Raw genomic sequence first — 16,712 nt, 5'->3', positions numbered from 1 at the left:
TGCAGGGAGCTATCTGGCTATGTTTTTACATTAACCATAGATGGTGCAGGGGCATAACGTGTTCTCCTGAACAGGAATCTATCACTATCATCTGTGAGCCCTTCTACTCACCCCAGGAGTTCATATCCTCCCTCTGGCACAAGCACAACAACAACTGGCAGAACAAAACAAGTAAAGCTGAACATTCAGATTCTCCTCTCCTCATTCTTGGGAGACTTCTACCACACCAACCTGAGAGTTGAATACCAAAATATAAACAACTTATCAGCTGTCCCACCAGAGAGGCAAAAACCCTTGATCATCGCTACAGCAGTATTAAGGACGCATACCAAGCCATCCCGGTGCCCCACTTGGCAACCCGACCTGACCCTTGTCCACCTCATCCCTTCATACAGGCAGAAACTTAAATCAACAAAGCCTGAGGTGAAATCAGTGACACACTGGTCTCCTGATGCCATAGAAGACTTGATAGAATGTCTGGAATCAACCAGTTGGGAGAGCCTGGATGACTATGTAGATGCAGTCACCTCTGACATGAGCTTTTGTGAGAATATCTGCATCCCAATAAAGACCATCTACATAGAAAACAATAACAAACCCTGGTTCTACAATGAGCTCAGGAAACTGCACACAGCCAATGGAGAAACTTATTGGAGTAGTACCTGTGATTAATACAAGTATGCACTGAACAAAGCAGTCAAGACTGCCAAACATAAATACAGGAAAAAACTGCAGCAGTTTGTAATTTACTCATAGAGTTCCTATAATAGATTGAGCATATGATTGTATGTATGATCGTATATGCAGAGAAATGGCAGTTTTGTAACATAAGTAATGTAGTAGGAGAACAATGATCATGCCATGAGTGTTAAATCAATGGCCCTACTATCGAGAAGAAAAAGGTTATTAGAGATTAGAGACAAAATCTTACAGTAGCCAAACATCAGTGAGATGGCAGAGAAAAGTCCCTGACAGCCTAGGTCTATAGATGCATCAATAAGGGGTGGAGCGCACAAGGCTTGTATGAAGCCTACTAACAAACTACGACTGGCTAGCAAAGGCCACTACTAACCCTTTCCACCAAGTGTTCTGTAATGAGTGCTAGACCTGGCACACCATTGCTAATTATGGAATGGGACTATTGCTCCCATTGTTTCTGAACGGCAAAACAGATCTGTGCTTTCCCCCACAGGTTTGAGACATACAATGGAACATGCGATGATTCACTCCTAAAGGCTGAAATACACTTCTGCATCCTTCTCCGTCCTTCTCCGCCCTCGAAAAAAAATGGGCTGGCCGTCGGATTCAGAAGGATTTGAAGCAGTAATCGGCCCTACATACTTCTTCGACGGCTGTGCGTTCTGAAAGCAATATAACGCCAGACCAGTGGGTGGGGTAACGGCTATTTGTCAAGTTCGGAGCTACTCCATAACCTCAAAGTCAATAAATGTTTTCCTACCTCCTCCCAGCTGTCACTGATCTGACAACAAGTAGGCTACCTCTGGAGCAGGTGTCGTCACATGGGTCTTGAAGACATGTCTAATGCTATATATTCACTTGAAAAGGCAAATGTATCTCCATCGTGGTAGTAATTTTTTGTGGAAAACATAGTAGTGATCTATAACAAAACGATATGCTTATCTTACATGAAATATAGAAACTATTAAAAAAACGGTTAAATAAAATGAATACATTCTTATTTTTGGGGGTATTTTTGTCACATTCAGATTTGCAATGATTGCTGGGTAGCCTAATATGAAGCCAATGGTGCGTGATTTTTCGCTTTATATTTTATACAGGAACACACTCACTTATGATCCTCTGCCTGGACACCTTTAATGCCCAATTTTCAAGAAGACGATCTTAGAGAAACTACTTTTTGTTTGTGGTAGTCGTTTATTGTATAAATACCTCCTCCCGACATTCCTCACATACAGTAAACGATGGCAACTAACAGACAACCGTTGACGGTGGAGCTGGACTAGTTTGAGTTATTAGCAGAGGACGTGCTTGTGGCGATTTTTATTGGCGACAACTACAACAACAGAACAGGAGACGGAGGCGAAGGGGGTATGTACGTCCACTAAATTTTCCGCTAAATCAAGCGTTAGAGTATTCACAATAACTCTCAAAAGTTTGATGCTGACGCTTAGACCAAAAATCTATTGAAACACATAGTAGCTAGCTAGCCTCGCTGCTAATAAGTACAACGTTATCGTGCTGATATGCTCTCGCACTCCACCCTCATTGAGGCAAAAGTAATGTTTGCCTCTAGTCTCTTTCACTGCCGTTTTCTGTAAGGTCAGCCATTCTAAATAAGTTCTACACATACGTGAAATACATTTCCTATTTAATGGATATAGAGCAACGCTTCCAGCATTACTCCGTAGCAAATTACGTTAGATGTCATTTTAAGCTGGTTGGAGAAGGCACTTTCAACACCGAGCCACCAGCCAAGAGACCAACAGTGGTCGGGAGCAATGAACTTTTCGAGGGTTTATATAAAATACGGTAGCCGTAATGCTGCAAGCGGTACGGCTTTGTAATTGACCAAATTTGTACTAAAACATTTTGACAGAAAACAAGAAATGTGAGGTCCGGACAAGTGTGATTCCGGAAATGATGTAGTTTGGAAATGATGTCGTAAGCGGACCAATCACAGCCAAGGGATTATCCGACTCTCTGCGAAAAGCTAGAACAATCAAGAGGGGCGCGTTCCTCTCCGACCAGCTCTCCGAGGGCTCGGATGGGCCTTAACACCTGGGTGAAGGTGTTGCCAAGGCGTGCCAAGGCGTGCCAAAGTGTCCCTCTACGACCGAATTGGAGAAGTGTAAATTAGGCTTTAGTGATTTCCTCCCATGGTTTTACCCCAAACTCCCTTTACCTTTTCTCTTGACTCTCCCATCAATACATTTGAGTAAGTAAGAAAAGCACACCTGCAGTTTTACCCAGGTGCAGTCAGTCAACTTAGCACGTTTTTAGGCGCAGGTTGTGAAAGAATTATCCCTAAAACTGATGCTAACATGAAAGCACATCTTGCCCGGAGTTAGCTGTGAAAAACAGGTCTGTGTTTTTTTTTAAAGGTATCATTTCTATTGCTCATTGTGCAATTTAACTCTCCTGGGCCATCAAGTCTAAAAGGCTTCAACATTAATGTTTGGTATTCTCTTATCTTTCTACAGGTGGTCAAATAACAGAAGATATCTACCTAGCAGCACAACAGCTGAGCAGTCGCTGGGAGGCATTCTGTGCCCTGCTAGTTGAGCGCCTTGCCTGGCTAGACTATCAGAGTCGTATTCTGGCCTTCTACAATCTGTATCAGCAACTGGAGCAAAGTGTGATTTCTGCAGATAGCTGGATCAGGTCGACGCCACTGCCCCCCAGTGAACCTGAGCCAATCAGAAATCAGCTGGACCGTTGCAGGGTAACACTTAGACACCTCTTCATTCTGTTTCAGGAAGGCTGAAGATGTATCTATTTGCACACCATAAGCTCACTTCGTATGATTTAAACATAAACATTGTACACGTGTGGATTTGGTGCAATGACAAAAACATGGTCACCGTGAGATCACTGTCAGTCATCTGGTGATCAAGCCTGCACACTGTAACCCAATGTCAAAATGACAAATAACTCATCTGATATTTGTCCTGTAACTGAGAAACTGGGCCCCTGAGTGTTAATACTCCAGCTGGCAACACTGACTTTACACCTATCTAAAACTGATGAGAGGCGGCCCCATATAAAGGATGTTTTTCATGACAACCCCCCTGTACTGTTAACTGCTAGAACTAGGAATAATCTTGAACAACCCATCTTACTCAGAGCTCCAATCTGTTTTCTGTCATTGACAACCTAAATAGATCCTACAGCCCTCCAATACTTGGTTTAGTTCATTAGGCTACATGTTGTAGCTGAGTTACTCAGACAATAGTTTTTTATTTACAGTTTTGAAAGTCATGATGTGTTCTACTGTTCGGTCCTCTATCTTTTTAGCCCACTAGCTGTGTGGCTGGGTAACGTAATCTCACAAAAGACTGTCATAAAAGACAAGATTTTTGGGAATGGACAGTAACTTTAGGACTGGAGAAGAAGTAGTGAGTTTACATTAGTGGTTCTCAAATTCTCTGGCCTTGGGATTCACAGTTAAGTTGTCAAGCCGTGACCCAAATTCTATAGAAAATAGGCTAGTAAATACACATAGGCTTATACAATGTCACTTTACCATTTACAGGTGCTATATACAAATAGTATAAAACAATCAAACCTTTACTAAATATATAATCAGATTGTGAAGAAATTAAAATTGTACTGTGTCTCTCTCGTAATACTACTTTGTACCTCAAGAAGCGATATTGAGTCACTAAGGAGAAAACAGTAATTGAGTTTGATTATCCTGTAGTTATCAAGTCCATCGGTTAACTTTAGTGGTTAGCCCATGAGCTTGCTCAAAATCGAGAGTGCTTAGATGAAGACCTACAGGGGTCTTTTTGGCTTGACTTAGTTGAGGTAACATATCAATTAATGGCGATGGGGGGGGGGGGGAGAGAATCAACTTGGCGTCTTCACCAAATCTGTCACAGATGATCCTCAGACCAAGCCTCACAAAAGTTATCACATGAGTTTTTGATTGTTGAAAGGGTTCGTCCATGACGAATAAAACGTCAGTGAAGCTTCTAAAGATGAAGTGAGTCCATATCTCCGCAATGATTTGATGTATCCACCAAACATGATGAAGATTTGACTACTCAGGGAAGCTACCATAAGAAAAACATTTTCGGTCATTATTCTTCATGTCCTAAATTGTGATTGATGATCCGGAGGTCATCCCATGTTGCCATCTCCTGTTAAGCAATAAATGTATAAGGATACAGTAATCACAGTTTTACATTTTTTACACAAACCAAAAGCAGACAAAGTATTCTCCATGTGTAAGGTAAACAAATGAGAGAAAGAAAACAAAAAGGAAAAGAAAAAAAGATATGAACGTAAACAAGAGAAAGGAGATAGATTATTCAGAATGCAGGGCTTGCAGTGAATTCAAGAGATGAAAGGATCCCATCTTTTAAAGAACACCTTTGAGACAGATACCTTTTCTCCAGTTTCCTCCATAAGCCACTAAGATATGGAGGGGTGGTTTGATCAAATTCAGTAGAGTGTGCCTTCTAGCCAGTAAAGAGATAAACATATTTAACTGGTTGGAGGTAAATATACTTCATACTTTGTTTACACCGAATATAGAAAATATGGTAAAACACCTATGTTGACCAAAAGAATGTTAGACATAATTGCAGTGTCGGCCAAAAAAAAAGCATATAACTCAAGTTACAAGGAACAGAATGATATCTACGACTTTGGTCATCCACAACAGGATATATCTAAGATATACAAACTTCGAGTAAAGTGCCTCTCGATGGAATACACAGTGTGTTGCCTGAACTCATGGAGACATGGCTTTTACTCCAACCCTTGTATGCCTGCCAGTCACTGTTACAACCATAGCTGTACAGACCCCAACATAATCTCCTCAAATCACACAGATATGTGTATGTAAACTGGATTGTTATGAAAACATTATCAGACTGTAGCCTTTGTTCCAAGGTATAATTGAATAACGTACGTGTATACAAAACAACAATTTACATGAGCACCATCTTGTGTGCCTCTGTGCTTAAGTCAGTGGAAAAAGGACACAGGGAAAAGGAATTGAGGATTTGGTTACAACCATATGATGGTATGATTGCACCTAATTTGTGGTGGTTGCTGTAGATGTGAACAATGTCAGGTTGAGGTGGGAACTGGGTCTGTATGTCTGAAATGTTGAAATTTGTCATGTTACATTTTGAATCACATTTGTCTTTTTTGCAAACCTTTGACAGGATGAGATTGCACGTCTCACTGCTTTGGAGCCATCTCTGGGTCAGCTGAAGAACCAGTTAGCTGATCTGAAAGACACTGGAACTGAGGAGCCTGTTTTCTTTGACACAGATGTGCCAAGTCTAACTGAGCATTTCTATGAAGTTCTGGAGGAGCTGCGCAAACGTGAAAGACAGTTAATTTTGGGTAAGGTATCCATAGGATGATCAATACGCATGCAGACCAGTGAAATAGTCCTTCTTCGTGTTCAGTTAAGTAAGAACCTCAAGATCTTTTCATGATTAATGCCCCCTGTCCTTCAAGACGTTTCACTTTAGGAAGTTATAGTTAACCAAATCAACAAAATAAACAGTAGAATAGCAATCGAAAACATAACCCTTCAATGTATTTACTCATTTGGTAGAGGGTCTTATCCAAATAATTTTACACTAAAAGAAGGAATATAAATGATCCGTATATTTGACCCTTTAGAAACAAACCCACGAGTTTGGTGTTTCTAGCACATTCTGCCGAAAAGGTCATAAAATCCAAGTTGTAAGGCCTTTGGTATTCCAACATTCAAGTGTACAAGTTTATGTCATAGGCTGTATGATGACTTGTTTTTTTCTGGTGAACTCAAATTTCAACAGTATTGTACATGAGACTTAACCATGATTCTGACTACAAAGAACATTACATACAAGTTGAACTCCTACAATCTTCAGATAATGAGACCGAACAGAGGGAAGGCATAATCACTGTGTTCACTCAGTAGGAGGTGACTACTACTGGCTGTTTATGACTTTAATGGATACTAACCGCCACTCTCTCTCCATTCATTGATGCAGTGCAGGAGAGTTTGCCCCCTGCACGCTACAAGGAGACTGTGTCAACTCTTCTGTCCTGGCTGCAGCAGTGTGAGGCTAAGCTTGCTGCCCCATCAGCTGCTGTTACAGAACTGCCAATCATGGATCAACGACTCAAAGACGTACAGGTCTGGTTCTAACTGTTCTCTGCCTATGCTATGTGAGATGGAGATGTGAAAGCTGCCATAGGGGCTTCTATTTAAGAAATAGCTTGTTTATCCACAAACATACATAGATAGATAGATAGATAGATATTTAATATACGTATATATATAAATATATATATATATATTTTTTTATATACACACACACACACACACACACACACACACACACACACAGTGTATATATTTCTTATTGTCACTGGCTCTGATGCTGCTGCCCCAGCAGATGGCTGCAGAGAAAATTGCAGTTGCCACAACAAACTATTAAAAGACATGCAACATCTTGCTGCACTCATTAAAGGATGAAGCTTCCTCAAGACCTAGTCTGCTCTGTCCCTGTTTACAAGCTCAGTATTATGTTTCCAGTCCAGCCTGTTGTTGATGTGGAATCAATAGTTACCCCGCAAACAGGGAACGTCCCCAGGACGTTAACAGGACATTCGCAAGGTCCCCAATCGTCCCCAATTGGTCCCCGCCACAACGTTCGCTAGAGGACGTTACCAGAACGTTTTTGACGTTCGTAGCAAGTCTACGTTTGGTCCTTCTGTGACATTCGCATGAGTCTTAAATCGGACTTTTAGAGAACCTTATAATTTGGTCTGTCAGCACACCTCCCCAGGACGTCATTTAAAAACGTCCCCGTAACCTTTACCTGCAGGTCCTCTGCGTGACGTTCGCATGAGCCTTAAAACTGACTATTAAGGAACGTTATAATTTGGTCACTCAGCACACGTCCCCAGGACGTCATTTAAAAACGTCCCCGTAACCTTTACCTGCAGGTCCTCTGCGCGACGTTCGCATGAGCCTTAAAACGGACTATTAAGGAACGTTATAATTTGATCAGCACATGTCCCCAGGACGTCCTTTAAAAACGTCCCCGTAACCTTTACCTGCAGGTCCTCTGCGTGACGTTCGCATGAGCCTTAAAACGGACTATTAAGGAACGTTATAATTTGGTCACTCAGCACATGTCCCCAGGACATCCTTTAAAAACGTCCCGTAACCTTTACCTGCAGGTCCTCTGCGTGACGTTCGCATCAGCCTTAAAACGGACTATTAAGGAACGTTATAATTTGGTCACTCAGCATAAGTCCCCAGGAAGTCCTTTAAAAACGTCCCGTAACCTTTACCTGTGGTCCTCTGCGGGACATTCGCATTTGGTCCTTCCAAAACGTCCCCTTGACGTCCTCTGATGGTCCTCTCTGAACCAGAAAAATGTTTTTCATTTGACCGACATTTTAATGAAAAGCCGGCCAAATATCTAACCTATTTCTGCTTCTAAATTAGCCTATTGAAGAAAACTGACCGCCTGCATAGCTTAAATAATAACATAATCAGGTAGTTTAGAATGCAATATGTTTATTTTCCTAAGTTTACAATGGGAAACAAAAACATTTATGTCTGATGCGCGTCAATAAGTGGCCTTTAAGCGCAACCTGCTGTGGCGTTAAAATGAGCGCCGCAACATGGTCATTGCTCTGTTCAATGAGTCAGGTATTCAGTGTTTGGAAAGTTCACTTTCTACATGAACTTGCTCAGTTCATTGTTCATAATTCAAAATTTTGAACTAAGTTCAAAGCTCCAATTTTCAATATGCTGCGAGTGCTATAATTTTTCAAAATCTCTGTCTGCAATACCGCTCGCGGCTCTTTGGCGCGCAGTAGGCCTATAATAAAAGGAAACGCGCAACACTGCAGGTATTACAGGACAAGTTCATCCTCGCCAGAAGGTTTACCCTCATCACTGTTGTTCAGTTCAGTTGGCCTCTGAAAAAAAGCTTTTAAGGCTAGTCTGCTTGGCCATGTTGGATCCTTCTCACTCAGTTCGCTCCTCGTTTGAAACCGAGGGTTTGCGCTTTATTTAAAATGCAGCATATGCGTGTTGTTAAATAACTTTCTAACGGCAGATTAGGCTGTTCCTTTAAAACATAATAAGGGCAGTGCACGTTTGCTTTATAGGCCTAAATATTAGAATTGTTGTCAAATCCAGATTCTGCTTGCGAGACGGGATTTTTAAAGAAATTCCAATCAGACAATTTGACCGGTGAGCTCTTCGTTCTGTTGCAGCATCTTTGAAGGCCTATGGAAAGCTCGATATGTTAAAGCTAGACACTTGGTCACCTTCCTATGTATGCATTGTATTGGAATCATGCAGACATTACATTTATAGCACAGATCAGTAAAGAAGCATTCATATTTATTTTATTTCATCATTCTTAGTTTGGCTAGTTATTCTGCCTCCCTGCCCGCACGTCCGTGATGTGCCATGGATGTTAATTTAAAAAGTAATCATTACGGAAAACCCTCAATGCGTAGTGACTGAGATTGCTACAATATGCTTTTCCTCAAACCCTCGGAAAAAAAGACTAAGTTTGTTGGCTGTCTCACACTGTGATAAACCTGTTAAAGTGACACAATCGTAATCAGACAGTGTTAGGACAGTAGGTAGCGATCTCGTTTAGTAATAGGAAGGTTTACGGTTCAATTCCCATGCCCGTAATCGCGTGTGTCTGTGTATGTGTCTATGCATATCATATGAAATGTGTAAAATAAATGAACTTGAACTTGTGTGTGTGTGCGCCCTGTAAGCAAAATGACGGCTCCGCGATCTATTATTATTTTATTTTCTTCATTTAGCTCAGCAAAAACGGTCGTGCCTGCTACGTCCGCGGTGCATCCTTGAATAACGTACCCAGGACGTCTAAAACACGTTTCCCAGATGTCACCACAATGCCCTCAGGACGTTCTTGCAACTTCCTGCAGAACGTCCCCAGGACCTATAGAAACACGTTCCCCAGACGTAACCACAATGCCCTCGGGAGGTGCTTGCAACGTCCTGCATAACGTCCCCATGACCTATAGAAAACGTTTCCCAGTTGTCACCGCAACGTCCTCGGGACGGTCTTGGAACGTCGTGCAAAACGTCCTAAAGTTGTCACGGGAACCATACACATTTACGTTTTTAGAACGTTCAGAGAGACCATTACAGGACGTCTAGGGGACGTCATTTTGCTTACAGGGTATCCACCACCTCCACCTCTTTCCCCACAATAGAAATGGTATGCAGGTACGTGCAAAGTTGCAGAGTGTAGAAAGAGTATAGCAAGCAATCTTACTACTTTTTTGGTGTGGTGTGGTGTTTGTGTGTGTTGGGGGGGTGTCTTATTGTATTCAGGCTTACTGTCCTTAGGCTATGGATGCTTGTGATGGTTCATACTAGCAAAGTTATGGGTAGGTATGCTGGCAATCAATGTTTTTGGGTTTATTCACTTTTTAAGTGGTGAACATACTTCAATCCTATCTGACAATTGTAATCCTATTTTCCAGCCTTTCTTGCATGAACACACAACCCAGCAATGTCAATAAAGAGAAGGTGTTTGTTCATGTGTCTGTGACATTCTGTGTGTGGTGTGTGTGTGTGTGTGTGTGTGTTTAGGGGCTTAAGAGTACTCTGCAGGACCACCAGAAAGAGGTGGACTATCTGACATGTACAGTGGAGCAGGTGTTCCAGAAAGCTCCTCCAGAGATGTGTCAACGCTATCGTCAGGAGATGGATGCCATCATGACCCGCTGGAACGGCTTAAGTGCACAGCTGGATGAGCACTCAAACAAGATACAAGGGCACATAGACCAGCTCTCACAGTTCCAGGTGTGTGTGTGGCATTCTAGCCCGCCAGCCCAGTGATAATCTCTGTTGCCATTTTTATACCTCTCCTCTCTGACTATCTTAGTCAGTGATGGGTTGAATAATAAATGTCAGTGTTTCTGTTTAAGTTGAATTGTTCATGTCAAAAACAAATTGGAAATTGTTTGCAAGAGACTCAGAGCCTGATTTACTAACATTGCGACCGCAGCTTAATCTGTGCCTTTGCCAAAGCGCAAATTACCGCATGGTGTTTTTCATCCTATTCATCAAACAAGAACGTCGTCTTGTCATTAGCGCCTAACCCCGCCCATTAGTGTCAATAGCGCCCCAGCAAATAGGGTAGACATTTTCCTGCCACCATGGATGATGAGTTAAAATTATAAAATTAGAATTAGAGCTTTTGGTTGACGAGGTTACAGCAAACTAACCCGGGTAAATATAGAATCTCATAAATATGTTTCCTTTTAGCCCTCCCATCCACAAAAGTTGTGATCACTTTAAGTTCACTGTCCTTTATTGGTGAGCTGTTTTTGGGAAATTAAATTTTTCAATGAACATTGAGTTTCTGGGTTGCTATGGCTACCCTCAGTGTGCCTGTGCAGCTTCATATTATATTATTATATTATATGTTCACAAGTTCATATTTACACATATTAACATGAGTTTTTATTACACACAGGCAACTGCAAACTGTTAAGATGGTTCCCTAAGCTAGAGATAGCTATGATAGTTAATAGCCAGGTTAACTGCGCATAGCATCCCGTTTGATAGTCTGGTAGGAATAAACAACACCCCTTACTTTAAGTAAGGGATAATGTATTGTCCGGAGGTCATTCTACAAAAATAATTCCCGACGGGGCGAACAACACCCCGACGCGCAGCGGAGGGTGTTGTTTCGTCCTGAAGGGAATTATTTTTGGAGAATGACCGACGGACAATACATTATCCCGCTTATTATACGGGAACTTGCCAAAAACGATAGAAGACATTCCTCCAACATACCTATTTTTAATGATTTAGATGCCGTTTCATGTGTCCCGTTTAGAAATAAATAGTTCTTCAAGCAAATATAACTTTGAAGTTTCAGGTGTTGCATAGCAACCCATTACTTGCTGACTTCAAATTACTCTCTACTGTTGCGTTAAAATGACTGGACTTCTGGCGGAATGATATGAAAGATGTGAATTAGAAGTACAAAACCCGTTGCCAATGACAGCGGTGATTATCTTTCGCAGAGGTCTGTTAGCAGGAACTAATGTATGGGTATGACGTAGGGATGGCCCATTCAAATCAACGGTACTTTTTGGAACATTCTGAAGAGCCGTATAATAAAACGGTATATTCCAACACTGAAAACAATGCTTTTCAAAAACGCTGCCCTCGGCGGATACATTTGAAAACTGGACTTGTAGTGTGGACAGGGCAGGGGAAACTGAAGTTCAGATGTTCGGTTGCCTTGGCACTTATTTTGGTTATAACGTCAAAATAAACATGGAAGGTGAAATGAATATGCTGCTCTGGCTCTACAATTTAGAAATTGGAACAGTGTTAGTCGTGTTGAAAAAATTATTTCTGCGCGTTCTGCAAAGTTTTCAGACTCAATCAAAACGCGCTTCCTGGTTAAGACCCCGCAAATTATCCCGCAAATTTGAGACGCACTCTCGCCAAGAAGTTTTAGTAAATACCACGGAATACATAATTAGGCACACTTAACGCCTCTCCTCCCACCTCTTTGCGGCACACACCCACACAGCGGTAATCTGCGCTTCTTCTCAAATGCCCCTCCTTTGTAAATACCGTTTTATGTTTACACCCGCTATTTTACGCCTGAAATGGGCGCAATCCTGTTAGTAAATCAGGCCCTCAGTAAGTAGATATGTTTGCATTCAGTAGCTGCATGTTGAGACAGACAGACAAGACAGACAGACAGACAGACAGACAGACAGTCTTTACCCATGTTCCAACATCATCGTTGTCATGGCTTCTGTGTTTTTTAATCCAACAGAATGACACTCAGACATTGTGTAAATGGATGGCTGAAGTGGAGGTGTTCTTGAATGAAGAGTGGCCAGCACTAGGAGACTCTGAGGCTCTGCAGAAGCAGCTTGAGCAATGCACTGTAAGTAATTTTGCACTACACAAAACATTGTGTTCTCAGTTCAAAAATGTGTAATTGTTTTAAGGCATGATTCATTTGAAGTCGTCATGAAGATTAAGTATTAAAGGAGTCATATCATGGGAATGTGTTTCCCTTGCTACATTACAATGGTTTGATTATGACCTGGTTTGGTTTGGGTTTTGTTTAAGCTGGCTATTTGTGTTAGGTAGAACTGTAGAACATCCGCTCTCATGTAATGACATAGGTTGATGCTACATGGGTAAATCATTACTTTTACAGACGTGGGTAACACTAGAGGCTAGGGGTGGAAGATTTCCAGTACATTTCCAAATTTTCCAACTTTGAATATTGGTCCCGAAATATTCGGGAATTATGGTGGTGTGAATGTGATAAAAGATAAATGAGTTGAAAGTATAGTATGTGAACCACAAATATTCTTCAACTGGTTATACTTTAGCTTGTTGATTTAACTTGTGGCTAGCTAATCAGCTGGGAAGTGCCGGGGAGGTATGCTGCTATGTAAATATTAAATATAGTTTCAGGGACGCAGGGTTATACCTGCCAAAAACATTAGCTCCCTAACTTAAATCTCACTCATTTAGCTGGGGTTAATGTATACAGACTTGTGTTACTGTGGTAGAGATCATTGAACTAGCTGAAGTCCAACTTGGAGGCATGCATGAAAGTGGATATTGGATTTTTGAGTGGTTTTCCCTTTTTGTTAACTCACAACCATATAAGCAACAAAGGACCATGAGCTTCATGGCTGGGCCTTCCATCATTTTAGTTTTTGTAGCAGGAAAAAAAAATCACTTGAATCTAATGCATCTTTAGTTATTTGTATTTATTTTTTATTTTTCAACTAGGCATTGGTAAATGACATCCAAACCATCCAGCCAAGTGTGAACGGCATTAATGAGGTGGGCCAGGCCCTGAAGAAGGAGGCAGAACCTCCGTTTGCTGCTAAACTTCAGAAAGAACTGGATGAGCTGAACACACAGTGGGAGAACATTTGCAAACAGGTAAAATATGACGGGTGTACCCATGTTTTACTACAGATATACTACTCAAGCATAACCTTTGATTTGTTAGAATTTTTAAATATTTTTGTCCATATATTGAGGTATGCCTCTAATCTGTGTTTTAGGCATATGCAAAGAAGTCTGCTCTTAAAGGGGGTCTTGATAGGACCGTGAGCCTACGGAAGGAGATGCAGGAGATGCAGGAATGGATCACACAAGCAGAAGAGGACTATTTGGAGAGGGACTTTCAGTACAAGAGCCCCGAAGAGTTACACAAAGGCGTGGAAGAGTTGAAGGTCAGTCTGTCGTAGTATTCTACAAACTTCTGATCAAACGAAAGTGTTGACCCTCACTATATGTGTGCTATATACACACAGATACACAAATCATACCACTGGTGAATGGGGTGGAGGTTATGCAGAATATGGTATTTGGGATGCTGATTTTTAAGGTGGTAAATGCATTTATTTGGGTTTTCATCTTCTATCACTATTAAGGGTGGGAAAGGACAATCTCATTTTGATTGTGAAAGAAGTCTGTAAATGAGTCTTGGATCCGAGGTCAGGTTTGCAGATAATCAGGAAACTTGGGAAAGTGTCCAGGAGTAGAAATATGTTTATTCCAGCGTGACAGGACAATCTGATCGCATGGTACACGATAGGTTTCTTTCAACATACTAAACAGAGGGTCAAGTCTTTTATACACAGGTAAATGGGATGTAGGAGGGAATGGGTGTTTCTGGAGGTATGTATCAGTTTTGAGTGGGTGATTGCTAATTAGGACTTTGACCTTGATTTAATCACACTGAATGAATACCTTGATTAAATCCCATTGATTACAAAAAGGTCAGGAGGCCAGCTTGATCACGTTAAATAGACTGATATCTAACGATTGACAGACACATCATTGTGATGAGTCAATCAGATTGTTGTATTTCTGTGAGGGGATACGGTCGGTTTGAAACGTCGACTAAGGCCTTCTCTGCAGGCCTATGTTGAATTCATACTCTGTAGGAAAGGGCGATGAAGCCGAAAACATTGACAACATAATAATAATCAACTGATATTGATAATTATTGATCATTTTACTGACCTACAGTCCATGTTGGTATTCCAATATTTTTTTTGTAAAATCCAACAAATTGCTTCTCACAATCCTCTAGCTTTTTGGTTAGTGTGTGCTTTAAAAAAAAGGGGGAGGGAAATACAAGTCCATCTAATATTTATGACCTTGTCATTGTGATGTCAAAAAGTAAGAATGGGAAGACTTATGGCCATGAATCTGAATAACAGAGGGGAATTTTAACACCCCTCCCTATCTTAACATAAACACTTTTCCAAACTGCAAGGCAAGCCTCAAAATGAGATCAATTATGCTGGAATCTATTATTAATCTGCATTTTGTTCAGCCACTCTTGTCAACTTTATGTTTCCTCCGTTAGAGGGCGCAAGAGGAAGTGAATCAGAAGGAACAGAAGGTGAACTTGTTGACAGACAATGTGAACAGCTTTATTGCTAAAGCTCCTCCAGTTGCCCATGACTCCTTGAAGGCAGAGTTGGACGTCCTGACAGGAAACTACCAGCATCTGTGCAGTCGCCTTAATGGCAAAAGCAAGACATTACAGGTGCCAATACTTTGCCTTCTATTTACTTTGGTCTCAGTGTAATTTAAAATATATATATATTTTTATAATAATTGTTTTTAAATGACTTTTAATGTTACCCACAAATGTTAATGTGTGCTTGTTTGGTATATATGTTATTATTGATGTACATACATGACATCTTCTATTTCAGGAAGTATGGGCCTGCTGGTGTGAGCTTCTGGCATACTTGCAGCAGGAGAATAGCTGGCTGGATGAGCTGGAGAAGAAACTGGATGAGCTGGAGAACATTGAAGGAGGAGTGGAAGAGCTTACAGAGGCACTGGAGGTATGCACCCCCCCCCCCCCCCCCCCCCCCCCACACCATAAATACCAATACACACACAACCAGTGTAGCCTTAACATATAATCTTGACTCGTTCACATTCAAACAGTTTATTCAAATGCTGTTCTCTATCAGGTTTCTAAACTGTATAGGAAGCTTTAATGGCTACATAGACACAATATTCATAGACACCATGACCTCTTTTGAATGGTAGGGTTTCTTGTGGGCCCATTCCCTTTGACTTATGTCATTAAACAGCACTAGAACATCAGCAACAGTGTTTCGGTGATGCTGTTTTAAAGGTACAGTCTACAATTTCAGCAAAAGGTTGTTAATATTTGTGCTCAACAGCCTGTCTAATTGCACTTCTCTCTTTGGTGTTCCTGAAGCAACATATTGATTGGTTTGAAATAGCATATAGGTCAGTCAGAGTCATTTTGATGTTTGTACACAGTCGTGGCTCTGTAAGAGAGTCATTTTGATGTTTTTACACAGTCGTGGCTCTATAAGAGAGTTTTTAGTGCACAAACAGAACAGCAACTAGAGGACCACGAGGAGTAATTTGACAAAAACTGTATTAGATTGTACCTTTGAGTCCTTAAAGAGGTAGATCAGGTGAATAAACTGCAGCAGCTCTCCATAGTGGAGTCTACAGTAGGTGGATGCCTTATTAATGTATATATAACTATGGGTTGTGATGATGGGGAAGAATGCTATCACAGCCATCAGGCTGACAAACCCAGATGAGGAATGAACTAGGATATGAACCCTGATCCCCTTAGGCACCCTAAGAGAATGTCAAGTCATATGGCCACTTCATCAATGTCAGCAACATAGTGCAATATGATGTGTATATATAAACTTTATAAAACAATTGGGTTCTATCGCATAATTTTGCTGTTTCTGATTGGACGAGAGACGTTCCATGCTATAGGTTATTCGTCAACATACCAACAGTTACGGGACTTTTCACAGCTAATAATAAATCACTCCGCGATGAAATATTCGCGTTGATGATAACCGTTAATTCAAAATTCTTAAAATTCCAAACCAAGACGTTGACAATGGAATTATTTTTTGTTGCGGAGAAACAATGGCGAAATAAACCATTT

General features: G+C 41.1%; 1 protein-coding gene across 4 annotated transcripts in view; it reads left to right on the top strand.

Moving 5' to 3' along the window:
• Positions 1–16,712, top strand: part of dmd (dystrophin) — a 237,000-nt gene that overhangs the window by 83,339 nt on the left and 136,949 nt on the right. For all 4 annotated transcript variants that reach the window (XM_080851393.1, XM_080851392.1, XM_080851395.1 and 1 more), the window contains exons 20-28: positions 3,183–3,424; positions 5,880–6,063; positions 6,705–6,850; positions 10,322–10,534; positions 12,537–12,650; positions 13,517–13,672; positions 13,798–13,968; positions 15,114–15,296; positions 15,469–15,603. In XM_080851393.1, coding sequence (XP_080707519.1) covers positions 3,183–3,424; positions 5,880–6,063; positions 6,705–6,850; positions 10,322–10,534; positions 12,537–12,650; positions 13,517–13,672; positions 13,798–13,968; positions 15,114–15,296; positions 15,469–15,603 — 1,544 coding nt within the window. The remainder of the gene's footprint in view (positions 1–3,182; positions 3,425–5,879; positions 6,064–6,704; positions 6,851–10,321; positions 10,535–12,536; positions 12,651–13,516; positions 13,673–13,797; positions 13,969–15,113; positions 15,297–15,468; positions 15,604–16,712) is intronic.

Source organism: Sprattus sprattus, assembly GCF_963457725.1.
Source record: "Sprattus sprattus genome assembly, chromosome: 14".
NCBI classification, from domain to species: Eukaryota; Metazoa; Chordata; class Actinopteri; order Clupeiformes; family Clupeidae; genus Sprattus; species Sprattus sprattus.
The sequence above is the reverse complement of the archived record's forward strand: the minus strand, read 5'-3'. Positions and strand labels throughout refer to the sequence as shown.